The sequence below is a fragment of the Centrocercus urophasianus genome, unplaced genomic scaffold, assembly GCF_019232065.1.
Source record: "Centrocercus urophasianus isolate 14NV4802_14NV808 unplaced genomic scaffold, USGS_Curo_1.0 seq_12, whole genome shotgun sequence".
Taxonomy (NCBI): Eukaryota; Metazoa; Chordata; class Aves; order Galliformes; family Phasianidae; genus Centrocercus; species Centrocercus urophasianus.
The window spans coordinates 47,215,955-47,237,576 of record NW_024884364.1 but is presented as its reverse complement, the minus strand read 5'-3'; the positions used below and the strand labels follow the sequence as shown (position 1 = coordinate 47,237,576).

The 21,622-nt window shown below is 42.4% G+C and overlaps 1 protein-coding gene and 1 long non-coding RNA gene across 2 annotated transcripts in view; one reads left to right on the top strand and one right to left on the bottom strand.

Annotated features, from left to right (window-relative positions):
- Positions 1–12,392: 12,392 nt before the first annotated feature.
- Positions 12,393–20,416, bottom strand: LOC122155665. Its single transcript, XR_006167292.1, has 3 exons — positions 20,357–20,416; positions 17,090–17,170; positions 12,393–14,176 (listed from the first exon to the last, which is right to left on the bottom strand). It is a non-coding gene; the product is annotated as an uncharacterized LOC122155665 (long non-coding RNA).
- Positions 20,417–20,715: 299 nt separating this feature from the next.
- Positions 20,716–21,622, top strand: part of TMSB4X (thymosin beta 4 X-linked) — a 1,693-nt gene continuing 786 nt past the window's right edge. The window contains exons 1-2 of the mRNA XM_042809717.1: positions 20,716–20,808; positions 21,443–21,556. Coding sequence (XP_042665651.1) covers positions 21,457–21,556 — 100 coding nt within the window. The 5' untranslated portion in view covers positions 20,716–20,808; positions 21,443–21,456. The remainder of the gene's footprint in view (positions 20,809–21,442; positions 21,557–21,622) is intronic.

Sequence of the window (21,622 nt, the reverse complement as noted above, 5' to 3'; positions counted from 1 at the left end):
AAAGAAAGAAAGAAAGAAAGAAAGAAAGAAAGAAAGAAAGAAAGAAAGAAGGAAACGAAGAAAGAAAGAAAAGAAAGAAAGAAAGAAAGAGAGAAAACTGACATCTTTGCATACCTTTGTTTAACTGTTGACCAGAATGGAATGCTGGATGGGGGATCCTTGCTCCATGATGCCATTAGTTGCAGTAGCCTGAGCATCAGCAATACATTTACCTCACACTGGTTCTTTTCCTTTTCAGTGCAGATCTCTCTCTTTGTTTGTTTGTTCTTATGCAGCATTCTTCTGAGTGGCAACCTGAAAAAAATTAAAAGCACAAAAGCTTCATGAGGACTTCTCATATACAAAACTGCACAGTTTTTGTTCCTTGTCCTTAAATCAAACATAGAATATTTGCTTTCAAACAAGCGCTAGTTCTTGATGGACAGCTTGCTGACGCCTTTTGAACCAGCAAAGCAAGAAAAACTGACGCATTTAGAACTAACAGCTCCATGAAAACTGCAGTTTGTCATTGACCATAAGCAAAAAATATAAATGTCCTTTTTTCCCAGACAAAGGCACATGTTCCTGGAAAGGTCTGATAGCTGATCTATGGAAGAGTTTAAGTCTACAAAATTTAATCTTCAGGGGCTGACCCAGAATTTAAGAGTGGAGGCTCTGTTTTGTAGTAAAAATGGATTACCAATTCTTCCTCCATAGACAGAATAATGAAGGTTGGAAAAGACCATGGAGATCATTTAGCCCAACCACCAGCACACCAGAACCATGCCTACCAGGCTCCTGCCTTCCCAGGCCTACCTGGACTTTGGCATCTGATGGTAGTTTAGAGCTATTTGAAGTGAAAATTAAGCACTGAATGAGGTGTTACAAGGTATCAGCCAGCATCCCTATGGTGAGAAGGGAGAGAGGGAAGGCTCGCAAACAGGGAATTTTGAATGCCGTTCTATTATAAATGAGAAAGGCAGAGGGAAAAGATTTTCATAGAGGCATGGACACGCAAGCACGTTTGTCGGCAAAGGACTTGAAGAGAGGGAGCAGGCTACAGAGAGCGGACAAGATTGCCATCTAACGGCCAGAAATCAGAACATGGAGAACAGGTCCTGGTAGCAGGGCGGCTAGGCAGTGATGTGGGAGGGTAAATAAGCACAGGACTCAGGGGTGCAACCTTGGGTCTGAGTTTCCCTTTTCATGTTTCTAATTGGGAATTCAGTCTGTAGGGTTATCGTCAGGATATAGTAAAGGGAATCAGGATTTTACACAGAACTGAGAACGTTGGGTAGAAACCGCCAGCACTTGTTATATAGTTACTGGTTCTTTGCTGCATAGATGTTACAGAATATCTCCTTCAGTACTTTCCCCTATTTTTTTAGAAAGTAAGCACGCAGAAGCGAAGAATGTTTGTTCATAGGGATTCTGTAAAGACAATGCATTCCCTTGGTTAAAAAGTATTAGTTGCTCAAATAAAGAATCCATTTTTCTTTCCCAGAATCTTCCCGTGTTACATGATGGGGAAACAGTTTTCACCCATAGAGTGCAGTGTTTCCCTAAAAATACAGGAATGAACACCGCAGTGAGTGATCTTCAACAACTCAGTAAAAGGCGATCTCCCATTCTGTGCTAAAGACGATTTGGTTGTGGTTTTGGTTGGTTTTTTTTGTTTGTTTGTTTGCTTCTGTGGGAGTTGTTGTTGTTTGTTTCCTACAGACTGCCTGATGCTCTTATTAAAGATCTTGCTAATCAGGGAAATCATGCTGTGTGGTTCATAGATACCTTGCTGTAACAAGCTCATGACGGCAACACCTTCTGACAGCATATTCATGTTTAACAAAGTGCTTAAGTATTACACTTACCATTTGAATAGGGAATGAAATTAATTATGTACTTAAAGCTAAGCAAATTGTTAAGTTCTTTTGTTGATTGCCTTCACATGTAATCTCCAAATTTCTACCAGGATTGTTTCCTATTTTTCAGAACAGAAACAAAAATTATTTGCTTGGAAAAAAAAAAAAAAAAAATCTTAGTTCTGAAACATGTGTCTATCTCACTGGAGGAGATCCTTTCCATTGCTTGGCTTGGAGCAGCAGCAGTTCTGCTGCAGATTTCTCAGAAGCATTATGTTATTATGTTGAGATTAAGCCTTTCTTTTATTTATTTATTTTTTTTAGTTGGAAGAAGGAAAAGAAACAATAAATTTTGTTTTAAAAAATGTATATATTACCCACATATTATGGCTCCTGTCCAACAAATATAGCATGTAATTCAAATATGCAGCCTGAAAACCTTGAGTGCAATCCTTCCATCAAATAGAATGAGTAAATACAGTCAAGCAACTGGAAGAATAAAACAACTGGCCTCTACTACAGCAGTGAATTCAACATCCACTTAATCTGTCATGCTGTAGTTTAGTAGGAGCTCTGCTTGGAAGAGATCTGTGCTTTTGCACCTTGCAAATGTTTGCCTATCTATCTCCCTTACTTAAGAAATGGAGGTACAGGAATGGTTGATCATGCTCACTAGAAGATGAACTATTTTATTTTTGACAGCTCTCCATCCACTGATGTAAGAAGTGGGGGATGCACTACCTTTAATCTTAATGATTAGGTTGGGCTTTGGTTGTAGTACTTTGGTAAGTACCGTGTACTCCCAAAGAGGATTTATCTGATCTACATTAGTATGTAGGTTCTGAAGGTGTGTATTTCCCTTTATGGCTGCAGAAAGGGAGCGTGGGTTACTCTCAAATTTAGATGACTAACCTTTCAGACAATAGGCTTAAAGAAAATAAATTCCAATTATTTTAGGAACGTTTTGGCTTAATACACTCAGAGCATTACTGTGACAAGGTCATGCAGAGGTGATAAATGAATATATGTAGAATTCAGTGCAATAGTGTTGACTGCTACTACTCTGAAAGAGTCATACAAGCAGAGAAAACTAAGAGAATATAGACTTCTTTTGCTTGGAAAATGAAATAAATTATTATATTATATATATATATTTGGTATTGTGTTTTGTCACAATTTTTAAGCATCCTTGTACTTTCAAATCCAGTTTGATATTAATGTTAGAAAACTAGGAAGCAAGTGAGAACAGCTGTGCTGGCAACTACATAAACAGAGTGAGAGACATGCCAGAAATTTTTCTGTGGGCAGAGGAAGAATCTGGCAGATATGCAGTTAAGAATGTGTGAGAAGGCCTGGAGAAGGAAGGGGCAAAAATAAGAAAAGATAAACTGTGATTTATTTTGTTTTGCACATGAAAACACACTCTTAAGCATTAATTATAGCATAATATTAGCATGATGGTACTTTGTTATATTGAAACTTTCGCCGACTTGAAGAAGACTTGAAGAAGTATATTGTGACCTTCAAAATAAAATCAGGATACGTTTTTTCCTTGTGGAATTACAAGAGGTAAAGGAGCTCCTTTCAAGAGAAGTAAAAATATCCATTGATCCTGTGCAATAAATAAATGAATAAATAAGTGAACACAATGCTATGCTTTAAAAACAAACAAACAAACAAAAAACCACAGGAGTTCTAAAGTTCACAGTGTCTTACAAAGCATCCCATAATTTTCAAAGAGGTATGAGTGAACGGGAGGAAGGTGATGCACTCCATGCCCTGCCCTGAGAATCACTAATTGCATTCACCACAAGAAATGTAAGAATAAAACACTGGTTTCCAATATATTAGCCTGTTATAGGGTTGTTTTTTTTTTGTTGTTTTTTTGTTTTTGTTTTTGTTTTTGTTTTTGTTTTTGTTTTTTCTGCATCAGGAAATGCCTGACTGACACCATGGGGCAAATGTACTTATTTTAACTGCAACTCCAATCAGTGTGTAGAGCCTTTTCAGGATCTAACCAGCAGTGGGCTGTCTGCCTGAGACCAGTTTCTTCCTACAGCTAGATAAAGAAAATACAGATATATGATTAAGCATTTATCTTCATATTCTACTAACACAGAAAGTTTAGGTCTTTGAAAAGGAACTAGTCATTTCCTGTTTCTTTCAAACACCTCATCCTCTGCCCTGCCAAATACAGAAGAAAGCACTTTGTCCTGCAAAAGGCTGTGAGCAAGGTTTAAAACATGGATTAGAAAAGGAAACAGGTAAGGAAGTGTCCACTTCATCTATCCTATTTACAAAGCTCCCGTCATATTAACATCTGTTAATAACATCTTTATTCAGACCATGTACATTTCTGATCCTTCTTTTATCCATGTGATCATTACTGCATGAAGTAAGATTTATGTTCTGGAGCATTTCAGTCTAGTCTTTCTCACAGCACTCGACAGCAGCTGCTCCCATGGTTATTCAGTGTCCTGTGGCTGCTTCATCACAACATCAGAATCTGTGACTCTTCTGTAGGAGAATTCTGTGATTCAGCTGAGCAGCAGAGCCACAGCAGATACCACAGAAGCTTCCCTCACAAACCAAGTGTTGATATTTGGATTCACCTTTACATCTCAGCAGTGCAAACCTCTCCTTGGTCTTGACGACCTCTGACAGGTGATATGATTCAAGTCTCCACCCAAACGGAAGGGAGAAGCCAATCCTCTAACCCAACTCAGATAGCTGCCTGTATCTAAAATCATTACACCAATCTGAAGACTCATCCTTTGTCTTTACTGAAAGACCCACTGGCTTAAGACAATGGGGTGCTGGGACAGAATCCCATAGCTGTGGTCAATTGCCGTGGATGAAATGAGGCCTACATTTCCATGGAGGACCAATGGGTTCATAGTAGGGAGGAAGGCATGGAGGGGCTGCAGATTATGGTGGTGGCCTGGGCTGCCAGCCTACAGGAAAAGCCTGTTTTGTTCCAGTCCCAAGTGAAGATGAGGCCGCAAAAGGAATGTAAGTTCCTACTCCAATTCTGCGTGCAGCGCAAGTTTCTCCAGAGATAAGAAGAAGAACTGGCAGAAAAACAAACAAACAAACAACAACAACAGCAAGAAAATCTGAAAAAGAAGAATACAACTTGCATTGAAAATCCTTTGGGGTGGCATAGTTGTCTCCTGGCCATTAATGCATGAATGGGAAAATTATCAGTGAAATTCTTAGGTAGGAGGAATTATCAATATTTATTGAGCCACTATTGCTCCTGAGTGTCTTCTCACTGCCAAGGACCAGGTCTAAGGCATAGTTAAGCCTTTCCATTCATGAACTATTTCTTATAAGATACTTGTGCCTCTTCATTTCACGAGACTTTCATTAATATTACTATTAGCTCCATGGATTTATTTGTGAAGACTGTACTTCCTTCCTCTCAAAAATACTGCATAGATCACGACACAGGCTTAAACTCTAAGCTTTGCATTTCCTCCCAGCTGATAAATAAACTATCAGATAATAATATGATCTTCCTCCCTAGTGTATTCAAAGTCCTCAGTGATCCCAGTGATTTACCTGGAAAATGCAGGAGTAGGAAAGACTACATCCTTGCGTAACCTATTTAATGTGGGATCCTCATCAGTCGTCCACAGACACAAGGTCAAGTGATCTGCTTAATGTCTACTTTATCTGAAATTAAGTACCCAAATACATCTAAGAACCTAAATCTGGGTGATTTAGTGGCTGCAGAAGGTGGGATTCAAATGACCTAAAGTTAGCTATTTAAAAGTTTAGTGGCTACTATAACATAGTCCTTTTATATTCCCCTAGAGTCAGTGGGATAGCAGGGAGAGGAAGCTAGGGGAGCAGTTCAATTCTCCTAGATGTCTGTCTTCGGATGGGATGAATCACCCACCTTTGTACTGATTAGGGAGAGAGCCTGGACTACAGCTGCATATTGACTTGAAGTTGAATGACTCTTGCAGTCTGTGATATTTTCAGCATCCGGGGCAATCAGAAAACACTCTTGCTGCTCAGTGGGATGTATATTCCTGCCCACCACTTCTGCAAGCAAGAGTAGAATTTCTAAGCAAGTTCTTTATTTTTGAAAATCTGCTAATAAACTTTCCACTCTCAAAATACCTTTCACTGTGATAGAGAACCAACTATTGATTCTTCCTCACAGCAGACACTTTTTCTATAGGAAAGCCCCTGTTAACAGCTATTTATCATCACATTACCTTCTGAATATTTAATTTTTTTCTGAAGTTTGAAGTTAGGTTGCCAGAACTACAGCTCTGGATTTATCTATATTATATTGTTAAAAATGGGTATTGTATTTGACTTTTACTGCTGTTGAGAAACTTCTCTTATCTTTTTCATACTCTTTGAAGAACTACCTCTGCCTAACAGATTACTTTGGTTTGCTCTGTAAATATTTTAAGTAAAATTTCATCAGAATGGGTCAGCTTGAATATTTAGTCACAATGTCTAATCCAATCTTTACTTTCGACTCCACTCTGTCTGAATTAATGTGATTAAGTTTGGCACAATTTACCTTTTGGAAAGACCAGAGGTAAAAGACACCTCAGCCTTATCTGCCCCATCTGCTCTTCATTCTCCATTTACTTAACAATGAGCTAGGACATGAGTGTCCAATCTTTTGGCTTACTTGGGCCACACTGAGTAAACAGGAATCTTCTTGGGCAGCATATCAAATTCACAATGTAGTTAATGTATATAAGCAACAAAACTTATTTTTAATGCATTTTTATTAAAGAATAAAAAACAAAGAGCAAAAAAGCCGTAACAGTAGTGGGATATTTGATTCTGTTTTTGCGAAACTAATGCTTTGATGTCTAGTTTGATGGCAGCGATTGCAACTCTTAGTGAGTTCTCAGGGTGTTGGTCAGAGATTTTTGATGAAATGTTCCCCTTCCTGTGCTTCATCCTTTACAATAATTGCTCACAAATACATACTGCCAAAAAGTGGCACAAATAAGATGTGATTGTGAAGCGAATAATGCTTTTCTCTGTTAAGATAAAGCTTATAAAAGACTGATAAAGACATATGATCAAATTTTGGAGTTGAATATGTGACTGCACTCTACACCATTTCTCCATTTGAAAATTCTCTGGTAATGTATTTACATCAACAAAAAATGGAGTTGCAAATATACAAAAAAAATTTGATTTTTTTTTTTTTCAAATCTTGAAACCTTTTTTGAAATTCCTTTCTCATAAAAAAAGCTGTGGAAAACACAGCTGTGTATTTTTGCTGTTCACAGGGCTGTGTTTAGCAAACACATAAAAATGCATAAAATTATTTGCCATAACTTGAGTTTGCTGTATTTTAAGTTTCATTTCAAATGTTAATATGGTTTGAAACAGACCACTGATAAGTCGATTTTCACCTTGAAGATCCATGTTTAACTCATTTCAAGGAATGGTGAAATCCACAAAAAATGTTCAGTCTGTGAGTCATTTTTCATCTTCACATTCTGGTGCAAATTTTTCTTTGATTCCATAAAGGACTTGATTTCATTTCACAAATCGTAAAATCTTTTTACCCCAACTTAGACACCTTCCTTCAGAAAAGTAAATGATGTCCCCACAATCAGAATCCATACTTTTAAGGAACTCCTGGAATTGGCGATGATTGAATCCCTCGGACTTGATGAAATTCAAACTTCAGATGACAATTTACATGACATCATCAATTTTTAAAGCTTTCACGCATAAATTTTCTTGATGTATGATGCCATGATAGTTCATCAAACATTGAATTGTCAGCAGCAATTGCATTGTCTACTATTAATTTTATTAAGTCTCTCTTTTTTTACCAACCATCACTGGGCACCATTAGTAGCTACATCAGATACACTGACATATGTTGAAGAAAATCACTTTAGCGTATTTTTTTTACTGCTTCATACAAATCAAGAGGTTTAATTGTGTTTTTGCATCTAAGAAGCTATTTCTTCAGTGACATTATGTCCATTATCAACACCTCTAATGAAAATGGCAAGTTGAGCCATATCTGTAGCATCAGTACTTTTATCTATTGCCAAAGCAAAAGAATTTTCAATTAGCATCTTCACTCTCCAAAATTCCTTCAGTAGATTTTCCTCTTTCTTCTGTTCACATAGCTACAGTCTAGTGAGATAAATTGACTTTAGAAAAACCTGTTGTTTTTGTGTTTTTAATCAGGACACATTATATCTGTCATGCTTTCCATACGTTGCTTAATAAACTTACCTTCAGTAAATGGTTTTGATTGTTTTGCAATCAGATTTGTCACCATGCAACTAGCTTTTGTAACAAATTCCATTTGACTTTTTAGAAAAGACTATGTTGAGGTTTTTTGTTTGAGACTATGTTGAGACTTTTTTGTAGCTATTTCTCTATTTTGTCTCCATGAAGCATTTTTTAATATTCATCAAATTTGGCAGCATGATTCTGCACATAATGTCTTTTCACAGAATCACAGAATCACACAGAATCACCCGGGTTGGAAGGGACCTCAAGGATCATGTAGTTCCAACCCCCCTGCCTAGCAGGGCCACCAAACACACACATTCAGATCAGGTTGCCCAGGACCCCGTCCAACCTGGCCTTAAACACGTCCAAGGACGGGGCATCCACAACCTCCCTGGGCAGCCCGTTCCAGGGCCTAACCACTCTCCTTGTAAAGAACTTCCCCCTAACATCCAACCTAAATCTTCCCTCCTTCAACTTGGATCCATTTCCCCTAGTCCTGCTGTTGTCAGCCCTTTTGAAGAGTTTACTCCCCTCCTGGGTGTAGGTTGCCTTCAGGTATTGATAGGCTGCAATGAGGTCACCCCGCAGCCTTCTCTTCTCCAGGCTGAACAAGCCCAACTCCCTCAGCCTGTCCTCATAGGGGAGGTGCTCCAGCCCCCTGATCATCTTAGTCGCCCTCCTCTGGACCCTTTCCAAAATCTCAATGTCTTTCTTGTACTGAGGGCTCCACACCTGGACACAGTACTCCAGATGGGGCCTCACAAGAGCCGAGTAGAGAGGGACGATCACCTCCCTGTCCCTGCTGACCACCCCTCTCCTGATGGAGCCCAGGATCCCATTTGCCTTTCGAGCTGCCAGAGCACACTGCTGGCTCATGTTAAGATTTATATTTATAAATATATATATAAATTATATATATATATATAGATATAATAAATATATATATATATTTATAAAAGTGTTTTGGATGTCAGAAAGAAGACTCACAGAGTCATTGGCTGGGGAAGGAAAAAAAAAAAAAAGCAGTCCCACATGTCACTTCTTCATTTGTGGCTAGCTCCAGATATAGGGACTAATAGCATCTCAAGGTCTGTTTTCAGTTTGGGGCCCCTCACTACAAGAAAGACACTGAGGGTCTGGAGCTTGTCTAGAGAAGAGAAGCATATCCAGATGAGAGAGAATGGCCTCCAGTAGCACCAAGGGAGGTTCAGGCTCAATATTGGGAAGAATTTCTTCTCAGAAAGAGTAGTGAAACATTGGAACGAGCTGCCCAGGGGGGTGGTAGAATCGCCATCTCTGGAGGTGTTCAAGAAATGTGTTGATGGTGCGCTGAGAGACATGGTCTAGAGTAGTCACAGGTTGATGGTTGGATGAGGTGATCTTAGTGGTCTTTCCAGCCTTAATGATTCTATGATTCTAATCAAACTGCTGAGGTCCAAAAAATTGCTCAAGGCTCACGTTGAGCAATCAATTAATAGGTGCACTAATACAATTCATGCACAAGTACAGTTGACCATATCTCAGCAAAATAATTCCCCCAAAGATACCCACTTACCCACTCCTGGTTTCATGGGAAGAGAGGAGAGAAGGAGAGAATGAAGATAGTCACGAAATCCATGGGAAACATCTGTCTGAAAGGAACCTGATCAGACTACAAGTGTTTACTTTCAAAAAAAAACAAAAAGAAAAAAGGATCCTGATGAAGATTAAAGAAAGAAAATAAATGACACAGAGGAAAAAGAGTAACAGGATATCCTTTCATCACCTGTTTTCATGCCACAAAAATGGGTCCCATTGTTAGTGGAAGATAGCTCATATGCAGTGGGTGAAATGATCTTTTTATACAGCTAAAATTTAGTTTGGGGAGTTCTTGTGATAAGGTATTAACAAGAGCATGGTAAAACTAACAGAAAGCTTTATGAAGTAGATATAGTCCTATATTCATCCATTGCCCTGAAGGTAGATGGAGGCTCATGCTTCACTCAGTACTGGATGCCAAGGACACGAGTGGGTCTTTGAAACTCTCCCGCGTTGATCACACACTACACTCAAACTGGGTTATTTCTTCTTTCCTGCTGCTTCTAATCTATGGCACTAGTATTTTAATTTTTTTCTCACTGTCTCAGTTTGGAGTAACATAGGAGATATCTCCCAGGGGATTTTCTTTTAATGTAAGGTAGTTACTTATTCTCTTTCATCCTCTGCTCTACTAGCTCTTTTATTATAATGTGTTAGGAAGCAACATCTTAATATTTTCCAGAAGCAAAATTAACTCATCATAGAATATTTTCTGAGCACATGTTAAAAATCTAATTATAATTCAGCTAATGAATCCATATACACCTTCAATTAAATAAAATGTAGGCAGCCTTATCTACCCACCAAGGCGTTTGCCCAGCAGTTGATGGTAATGAGATTGTGTGTATTGCTAGCAGATCTGCTGCTTCAAATCTTCTGGGGTGACTTACTGACTTATAATATTTCAGATGATTATGTTATTGCAATTTCTTGCTTTTCAACTGCAATACAGCTTCAGTACACCAGCTCAGTGACTATTGATCTGGGAGTGGAGAACAACTATAAAAATGCTGTGGGAAACAATAAGAGAAAGTTATTTCAAACCATAATCGCAGATCTAATTTTCCCGAGAAATTTCCAGGTGTTCATTGGAGGAAAAAACAACAAAAGCCATTTATTAATGTCAATACATATAAATATAATTCTGCTGGAAGATACGTACAATTTGCTGCAGCTTCCCAACTACAGAACAACTGAGATTATGAAGATTCCTGCTCTGCATCTATTGTGTGCTTACGTTCATGGCTGTCAGGTTAGTTTGCCAAATGTTGTTACTGCAGCCACTACAGAGTGAATGCCCCACACCTTGACTGCAGGTTTCCCATCTTTGGGTCTCTGATTATAACTAAAAAGAGGAAACTGAAAAACTACAGCATTTCATCTTGACATATTCTCTTCACAACCCTTGCTTTTCCCTCTCCCATTAGGGAGACAAAGTCCATAAATGCTAGTGTTTCATTTTTTAATTTTTTTTTTAATGTTAAAAGCAGACAAAACTAGTCCTCAAAATTTTCATTTCACCTTCAAAATAAATTATTATTTTCCAAGTATTGTGTAAACAGCAGCTGTCAGTTCCAGCAATTCCAGCAGATTTAATGAAAGTTATTTTTGGAGAACATAACCACAAAGCTGGAAGCCCACACGTGTATATGGTTAAGGGATACTGAAGTGATGGTGCTCAGTAGCATGGGCTGAAGAAATCTGAACATCAACAAAACATTTTATTTCTTGTTCTAGAGATTCATTCCAATGGCCATGAGAATATCCTGCTGTTGCTAATAAAGCTACATTCTTATTCTTTGTCTAAATTCATATTGTTCCAGGACATAACATAACTTCCTTTTCTTCATATTATGGGATTTTAGAAAAGGAGCATACTATTTAATGATTAAGCAGCATAAAATGAGTAAGGCCAGAAGGGTGAGATCCATCCCTCTACTCTCTCCTGGTGAGGCCGTATCTGCAGTACTGTGTCCAGTTCTGGGCTCTTCAGTTCAAGAATGACTGAACTTTTGGACATAGCTGAGCAAACGATGACTGGGGACCTGGAGCATCTCCCTTATGAGGAAAGACTGAGAGACCTGGGACCGTTCAACCAGGAGAAGATAAGGCTGAGGATCTGATCAGTGCTTACAAATAGCTGAAAGGCAGAAGTCAAGCAGATGGGATCAGGCTCTGTTCAGTGGTGCCCAGCAACAGGACAAGGGGCAATGGGCGCTAACTGGAATACAGGAAGTTCCACACAAACATGAGGAAGAACTTCTTTATGGTAAGGGTGACAGAGAACAGGAACAGGCTGTCCAGAAAGGTTATTCAAGATATTCAAGACCCACCTGGGTGCTTTCCTGTGTAACTTGCTGTAGGGAAGCTGCTTTAGCAGTGAGTTGGACTAGATGATCTCCAGAGGTCTGTTCCAACCACTACAATTCTGTGATTCTTTGAAATACATTTTGGATGAGGAGTTTGTCTTCTTAAATAATTTTGTTTAAGATGGTAGTCTGTCCAAATAGGAATGATTTGCCATTGCCCTGCTTCCTTGTTTTCATCTCATGGTATATAAACTGGACATTCTATAATAAGCATTACTGCCTTAGCAGGATATTTTCTAGCAGTTAAAAGCTGTTAATCTGAACCTCCCTGACCCTAAGGAATATACCTAAAACCACAGAGCCAACATAGAACAATGTATTATAATACAGTATTATATTACAAATACATTAAATCACCTTGCACTGTATTATGCTACATTATGTAGTACATGTTATGATGTTATATTGACATAGTAATCATATTATTTGTGTATTACATTACATTTACATTACATTACATTATGTGTGAATTATATACATTCATGGAACACTTTTCCCAGGAAATTGGTGAAGTCCCCGTCCCTGGAGTTATTTGTGTGATGTATGGACATGGCAGTAAGGTACAAGGTTTAGTGATGGGACTCGGTAGGTCAGGTTGGTGGTTAAACTTGATCCAGAAAGTCTTTTCCAACTGAAATGATTCTATGATACTCTTATTTTATTTATCGTATGCTCATAAACACATGTGTAATGATTATCATCAGTACAATCTTTTGCAGTATTTTATGATGCAAAAAAAGTGGGAAAATGTCATGCTTTTGAGGAATCAGGTTTCCTTGTGCCTGTTAATCATGGTCTGAGTGAGCACTAAGGCATTCTCAAGTGATTCCATTTCTGGATCTTTGGCAAGAGTGAGGCACTGGACACTCAGAGGTGTCATGCTTCGTGTATGTCAGGACACAGTGCGTACCTTTTCTTCTGAAAATGTTCTTCAGTGTCAGAAGTTTAGCCTGCCATTAATATGGATGTCTGACCTGTGCAAAATGGCAATCACTACCAGTTCATTCCTACAAGTCATACATATTCAAAGGTATTTCTGCCAAGTATGCCATTGTGGGAAGACTAACACTCCCAGACGTGCAGTGAAGTTTAGCAGGAAAAAATTACTAGCAGAATTTGCAAGTGAGGGTAAAACCAACAGAGTAACTGCTATGTCTACTGTGTATTGGAGAGACAGACATGACTTTCTGGACTTCAGACACAGCTCCCTACAACTGCCCTGTGCAGGCATGCCTTCACTGTGGACCTGGAAACACAGCATATTTGGGCTTTTATTGTCATGTCCTAGATGGGCAGCACTACAAGCATATGTCAATACAAACTGCAGCCCACTGGTGGCAGCAGTTCGTTACTAGTGGACACAACCCTGCTAGAACAGCATGGGCTCTGCATACTTGCATGATTTATGGGTGCAAACAATGAACTTTCACATCTAATTCAATCTGCAGGGCTGCTCCTGCTTCTCATCCCATAATTCTGATTTTATCAAGGCTGTAGCTGTGGAATAAAATGTATTATGAATGTAGGAGCAGAAAATGAATAGGCTACATATACATGTAGATGTGTTCCTGTTTGGAACTTTGATAATCCCTGGTTTCCCATGTGTTCTTTTTAAGGCATTTTGAACAGCTGAAAAAAATTGGAAGTTGGTCTCAGATTCATCTTTATTAATATCAGGAGAAAAACACCCATGAATCAAAAATTGGAAACCTGCCTATTTTTGCTCTTTCTGTTGCGTATAGCTGTTTAGATTCTAGTGCACAGTAGTGATGTACCTCACTATAAGAAATGAGCTCTCTGCACACCTGCCTGCAGTAACATGTTCTGGTCTCACTGCTACGTCAGTGCACATTCTTATTGTTATTTTTCCTGTGCATGTTTGTGGTAACTTCCTACCAGCCCTAAAACATGCCAGGAAATGCTTTTGTTTCAGTCAGATATAAACAAACTTGTGCCCAGTGATAACAAGCAGCAGAAGTGACAACTGCAAACAGATGCAACAGACCCCAGTGGCATCTGGTACTGTGAGCAGCTCTGGGGTCCTTTTTCTGCAAAACAACTGGACCCTGCTCCATCTGCCTCTGCCATCACTTTTCTCCTGCTTCTGACTGTGTCCTTGGGTACATTTCTCTGAGCCTGGCACTGCAAACAGAAAAATCACAAGAGTTATCAATCTTTAACCTCTAGCACTGCTCCATATCCTTCTGCATGGAATAACCTAAAAACTTCCAAGTAATTGAAAGAGCAGTGCTTTCCCAAGCTTCCTGCCTGCCTGCCTTAATTGCCCCAGTAATGATGGTAGATTATTTGAAAAAGGAATACAGAGAAGTCTGGGAAAACCCTAAGTGCCTGCCATACACAGTTCTATTCAACCCATTCACTCATGGGACCTTTCTCCTATGGTTGACCCTTGCAATCCCCATCTCTGCTTGCATTCAGACCTCAAAACTCCCTCCCACTTGGAAAAGGAAGGGCAAAGACCTGCAAAGCCTCAGCAGCTGCGTGGAGGCCAGGAGGGAGCTTTTGCCTCTCACAGGTTGCGCTGTGAGAGCTGTGCCTTTAGTCCTCAAAAAGGAAGTGCCACACACCCGTGTCCCTGTCACTTAAGTATGTCAGAGGCAGCTGAAGTGCACGGCTGTGGCAGCTCAAACGCTTTTCCCTCACTTTTCACAAAGCAGTTCTGTGAAGAAAGCCTCCTGCCAATAAAAGCTTTACAATGGGTTGAGCTATCCCCCTGCAGCTTCGTCCTTTGCTCCCTCACCTGGCAAAGAATGAGGTGAGTCAGGGTGTGAGCAGACCCCACAGCCATTTCTACACACGATTGTGCAGCAAGCTTAGGGGATTTTGTTGTTATTGCCTGTTTGCCGGAAATAAATTAATTAAAGAAGGGATTTGTGGAGAAAAACAAGTAGATCAATCAGATAGGTAAACTCACACTAACTGAGAAATCTTGCCTGCCTACAGTCTTACAGGTGATAAGAACAAAGACTGTTGCAACTGAATGGGTTTGGGGGAGCCAGAACACAAAGGAGCTCAATAGCTTAAGGTGGTTTCAAAGTGAATGCATCAGTAGGGCCGGCAGCACCTCACAGGAGATTACATCCACACATGAAAACCAACACAAAGCAATAAACCTGGAGTGAGCTCCAGGCTGCTGCATGTTTAAACTTAGCTCAGAGATAGCTATGCTGTGCCTGCACAGCACAGGCATGTTCTCCAGGGCTCTGCTATTTTACAAGCTAAATAAATAATTCTGCTGTGCACCAACGCATATTGACTTGTGCTACTGTTCTGTATCATGTCCAGTTATGTTATGGAAACATCAGCTTTGGAGGGATGGGACTGCACTCTTGGCGTGACACATTTCACCAATTTCATGATATCAGGTACATGCTGATACTGTGCAGTTTGCCTCTGAGGACAGTGTGCAGAATGGGCATCCTGAGAAGGTTGCCTGGGCAGCCCCCTTAGATCAGCCCACAGTGGGTTACCATGGCTACCTACAGCCTGTTTGCCTTGGTCATCTCTTTATCAGAGAGATTCTGATCAGAATGACTTCTTGTCTTTGGCATATGTGGACTCACTTGTGCATTGAATAAAGAGACCACAGTCATTTGAATGTATATCTAGCTTTATCTTTGCATTGAAAGAAACTCGTATTCAATGGTAACACAACAATCCAATCTCCCCATTTGCCTGAGAGCTCTGTTTGCCCTCTCTGTCAACACCTATGCACATGACTTACAGAGGAGCTTAACACTGGGAGGATAAAGGGGTTGTTGGACAGGGCCAAGTGATTCTAGGAGTAGTTTGCATTCCAAGTTTGTGATGCATTATGCTAATGCTGCTACTTCCATGCTTTCAAAACTATTATTTTTCCTCATCTGAATTAGAGGAAAGAAAAATAGTTGCAAAATTCAGAAAGTGATCACATGCACTTGTGAAAATTTGGCACGGAAACGCCTCCTTCAGCCAGGAGATATGCTGGGACATTGTTTTCACTTCTCTTGGATACTTTGTGGATCACCAACTTTTTCTAGAGCTAGCTTTCAATCTCAGATTTTGCACACACATCTGGTAGGAAAGCACTCCAGACAGAGAAGGTAGTTTGGAAACTCGTAAGTCACAAATCTTCTCAAATTAGCTGCAATGGTAGCAATGGTAATGGGAGGACGGTTGGACTAGATGATCTGGTAGGTCCTTTCCAAACCTGTGATTCCATGACTCTATGATTCTATGGTGAAACACATAAGACAGAGAACCAAGAGCTGGGTGGTTCCCTGCGGACTCAAAGAAATCTTTCTGAAGGCTGAAAACAGACTGCTTTCCCCTCTGTTAATTAAAATTTTCGAAACATGATGAGAGTAAATTCCTATCATCCCTCAAAAGCTGGAAACCACAGCTGAAGGCCTCCTGGTCTTGCTGGCTTTGTTACAGGCTGCATGCTGCCTTCTGCTCCAAGTTCCAAGTAACCTAGCCCAAAGACTGGAGCTTTGCTACAGCTTCTGCATGTGTTCAGAGCAAGACGCGGCACTCTTCTCTTATTGCTCACGGATGTAGGGAAGGCAGTAAACCAGAGTCAGGCAGATTGGTGTGGGAGAGGAGCATCTGCTGCTCTGGGGTACTGCGCTTCCTGTGCAGCAGCTATCTGAGTTTACTAAGCTGCATTCTCCACTCCCACAAGCACCACTTGCTTACGGTCCTGTCCTGTTGCAAAATTCCCTTTGTCAAATAGGGACAAAAGGAAATGTCACTATTTGCAAAGCCATCAGTGCCACTATCTGTCCAGCTAGAACAGGAATTTTGCAATTTCTCTGCTGAAATCAAGCTTTGTGGAGATGGAAAGGCTCTCCCTTTACACACACTGCTCTGTGAATTACCTATTTTTACGGGTTTTTGCCCAGAGCATTCACCGAATGTTACCCAAAACAAACACTGTGCTCTGATACTGGACCAGCTGAGCACCCCAAATCTCAAGGTCACCATGGACATACTGCTGGCAGCAAGGCACTGCAGCCAGAAATGACAAAATGTGATTGTCTTCTCCCCACTTACCCCCTGAGGATTTCTGCCAGCTCGTGTTTCCTCTAATGGTATATGGAGTCAGAGGATGCATTCTCCCTCAGTAAGTCAACCCTGTGAAAATATGATTTCACATGTGAAACTGAGGCCTGGAAAACAATAACTTGGCTTCTCTTCCTCTAAATTTATCTTCCATATGATAGAGAAATTTACACACAGAGTTTATTTTTATCTTGAGAGTCATTTGATGTGCCAGGGATCCCATTATGAATAATAAGCTGAAATGGGAATTAATCTTGGGTGCTTTAACGCAGACATTTTGTGTCCCCTTGATTCCTTTATTTTATTGTATTTTAATAAACGCAATAACTGTATGGAAGAATTAGCACGAGGTCAGAAGATCTGAGTTCCCAATCATGCTTCAAAACACTCTTCAGTCAGAGTTCAAGCACAAGCTAAAGGCAATTTAGATACAAACACTCCTACCGACATCAATTAATATCTGATTAAGCCTCTCTGCTGTGTGCCCTTGAGGAACTCTTTTATTTCCTCAGTCTCACACTCTCACATATGAGAATACGGATACTTACTGGAAAAGGCATGTTGAACTTCATCTCAAGGCTACAAGCATGGCCATACGAAGGAGACAAAAGAAGCACAGGTTTCCACTTACTAAGTTTCCCATTCTGAGACTTCCCTACAGTGCAAGACAGAACTTGCTGCCTTGGTGCAGTTTAAGCCCTCCATGTTTTTAGCTGAAAACTGTTGCAAATGAGATGAGCTCTGTGTTGAAAAGTGCTCTCCTTTCGCATGCAAATGCATGGGAAACTGCATGCCTGGAAGGGCATTACATCACCGAATATTTGTTGGTTGCTGACACCAAACAAACAAACAAGCAAATGATTAAGAAATGCAGAAGCTCATCAATATCCGTAATAAGAGCTCCTAAGAATCACAGAATGGTTTGGGTGGGAAGGAACCTCAAAGGTCAAAGATAAGCTAACTGTCCTTTAGATGATATGACCTAGGGAATTTATTAAGGATGGCAGCTTTGCCACACCCTAGCATCCATTGAGTTTGTTATCCCCAGATGCAGTTTGGCACAGGGCAGTCTTGCATGGACATCGGTCTCCCCCATGCTGTCCATATAGTGACAAAAAGAAGGGGCACACAAGGACATACAGATATGCCATTTCTGTAATTATGTCACTAAGACAAGATGCTGTAGTCAAGATCGACTTGTACAGAAATCAGCCTGCATCCTGCCATTGGAACGTAACACCTTCCTTTTACTCACACACACAGTGAGATGCACATGTTTTTTCTAAGGGGCTGGGGCTATGTCAATACCAATTCACTGAAAGGGAGATACAGGAAGGCAGAGAAGCTGTAGAAGTGTAAAGCTTTTATCTGTCTCTGTCTCTCAGGACTGTAATTGAATCTAAACTCAGCAGCGGGGCCTGCTTTACACATATCAGCAAAGCTCCATTTAAGCATGTGGACTGCACTGATTTAGGCGACCTGTGGCTCTGTCCCGAAATGAGCAGAAGTGAAGGAAGGCAGTGCTGCTGCTAGACAAGCTGCCATTGAAAAATCAGACCCAGCCCCATCAGCATCCACTGTTCTTCAGTTTCAGAAGTGCGTTACCACACTCAGGTTGGGGCAATGTTGCTTTAACCAAACACATGCATGAGTGACTGCAGTAGCCACAAAGGAGAAATCCCCTAAAGAATATTTCTAATAAATTTACCATCACTTGGAAGGTTAAAAAAAAAAAAATCTTTGGCAAAACTGAAAACTGAAGCTGTAACATGACAGGGGATGCTGATGAAGTGATAATTAGAGAGACTGCACAATCGTCAGTCACAAGGTTCAGCACTCAAAAGTGTCAAAGAAGCAAAAGGCCATGAAATCATTTTGAAGAACTCACTCAAAAGCTAGCAAAGTCAGCCTGCTTTGAACATGGCACATCCCTCTGGAATGCTTTTATGCTGTTATTATGGAAATCTGTAAATACTGCCAAATGATAAGCTGTGCTCCTTGCCATTTCTTCCCAAAGCAATTCCTGTTACCTTCAGTCCTGCACCATTCCTGGCTCATCAGAGTACCTCCAGTTCATACCACATCTCCCAGCAATAGTTTCTGTCCATCTCACTTTTGGAGGCACTCACGGACAAGGGAAATAAGGCAGACGTTACTCCCTGCACCACCAAAAGTGAAGGAGCTCAGCTTTTGGCTGAACTACAGTGAATCTTCTTCCCTGGACATACTTAAGACCTGACCGAACACTTCCCCATACAATCTACTGTGGGAAATCTGCTATAGCAGGGGGTGGGACTAGATAGATCTCCACAGGTCACTTGCAATCCCTACAGTTCTGTGATTCTGCAAACCGGAAAACCCAGTCTGCTATTGCAAAGACCTATTGGGATGACCATGGGGACAAGCTATTACTCCATGACAGAACATCTGGCGGTGCTGTGAAAAACGGCCAGCCAAGGCAGAGAGGCAGGCCTCGAGGGCAGCAGCATCCCCAAGGAATGCAGTGAAATGTATTTACAGCTCTGCTTGCATGCATTAATCCTGTTCGCTTCCAATTCAGCACCAACCACGCCGTACCCGATGTGCTGCAGATGGGCACACACAGCCCTATGCACATGTCCCACAGCAGCAGCACTGCATGCACGCCTCTCCCGCCCCCCCCCCCCCCCCCTCCTCCGCGTTGCTGCCAGACAAAGGCGCGGAGCTTCCCTTCTCGTCGTCATCCCTGCACACTCTACGTACGAATATCTCTGTTTATTGCCCGGCGCCGTAAACACAAAACGCAGAGCCTCCTGTTCACCCCACCCATCACCAATCGCCCCACGATGCTGCTCTTAAGGCTGCTGGGGACCCGCTGCCGGCGTGCCGACGGGAAAGCGGATGCTGCGGCGCGGGGAGGGACTGGACCCGCGTTCACGGCGCGGTGCCCTGGCAGCAGCCCGGGAGCGGCCACGCAGTGGCCGGGTCCATTGTCTGCGGGGCTGGCGCGGAGAGGCACGGCTCTCCTTTGCGGCAGGGCTGCAAGGGCAGCGATGGGCTTTATTCTTTCCCTTGCGGCGCGGTTGCAAAGGAGGTCGGGGAGAGAGAGGGGGAAGTACCCGCAGCTCTTAAAGCCCGGAGGGTTTCTTGTTTTCCTTCGAAATGAGGAAATCCGCGTAACGCAACCGGCCGGCTGACATTGCTCAACGGGAAGGAAAGGGGCAAAAGCACCGCAAAACCTACAGCACGGCCGCTGCCCGCTTTGCCCCTGCCCCATACCCTGTCCCTGCTCGGGAGCCGCACGTCCCCGCCCCAGGCGCGTCCCGCTCCGAGTCTCTGTGGCGGCGGGGGGAGGAGGCCGGGAGCCGCGACAGCCCCCCGGGGCGCCTCCATCGGGCCAGGGCGGTTTTGGGGTGTGCGTGTGCGTATGTGTGTGTGTGCCTGTAGCTGTGTGAGCGGGGAGAGGGAGGGTTGGGCGGCGAAGGGGGGGGAAGGGGGAAGGGGGTGAGTGGGGAGGGATTTAAAAAAAAAATACAAATGAGCAAAGGAGACACAGAAAAGGGCGGAAAGCGGCAAAAAGAAAAAAAAAAAAAAAAAAAGTGTGACATCACCGTGCGATTTGCATAGGCGCGGAGATAAAACCGCCCCGCCAGCGAGCCCTCTGTACATTGGTGTGCGGAGCGGCGGCAGCAGCGAGCGGCAGGGTTGAGCATCACCGCGCGGCGACACCGGTGGGTCCGCCGGCCCCAGCGCGGGTCCGCCCGGTGCCCCCCGAGGCAAGGGGGATGAGGGCAGGGTGGGGGCATGTTGGCCGAGGGGGGGGCGGGCGGGTTATTGTCTGGGGGGGGGGGGGGGGGGGCTATTGTCTGAGAGCTGTGGGGCGGCGGCCGGCCGGGAGCGGGAGGGCGGCTTTGTTGCCGGCCGGGTGCTTCGGTTTGAAATATTTTTCTTTTTTTTTTTTCTTTTTTTCTTTTTTTTTTTTTTTATCGGGGTGAAAATGCGGCCGCTGCCCCTCTATTGTGAGTGCACATATTGAGGGCTGCCACCGGGTTGTGGGCTCAGATGCTGGATGAAATTTCGGCTTTTTCCCTTAAAAAATAAATAATTATATGTGTATATGTGTATATATGTATATACATGTATGTATATATATTTAATTACCCGCCGTGATTTCGGCGTGCGTGGAGTTTTCGGCTCCCGAGGCGGAGCCCCGCTGCAGTCGGAGCCGCCGTGCGGCGTCGCTGCCGCCTTGATGCGGCGGGCGCGGCCGCTCTGCTGCCGGGGGGTGTGGGGGTTTGCGGGGGGGGGGGGGGGCCGGGAGCTGTGCCTGGGATAACGGGCTGTTCCCTCCCGTTGTGCGCTCAGAGCCACCTGCCAACATGTCCGACAAGCCCGACATGGCCGAGATCGAAAAATTTGACAAGTCCAAACTGAAGAAGACAGAGACGCAAGAGAAAAACCCGCTGCCTTCAAAAGAAAGTGAGTGTAGGGGACGGGAGGGGGTGGGGGGGGAGGGAGGGCGATGGGCGGGAGGGGACGAGGCGG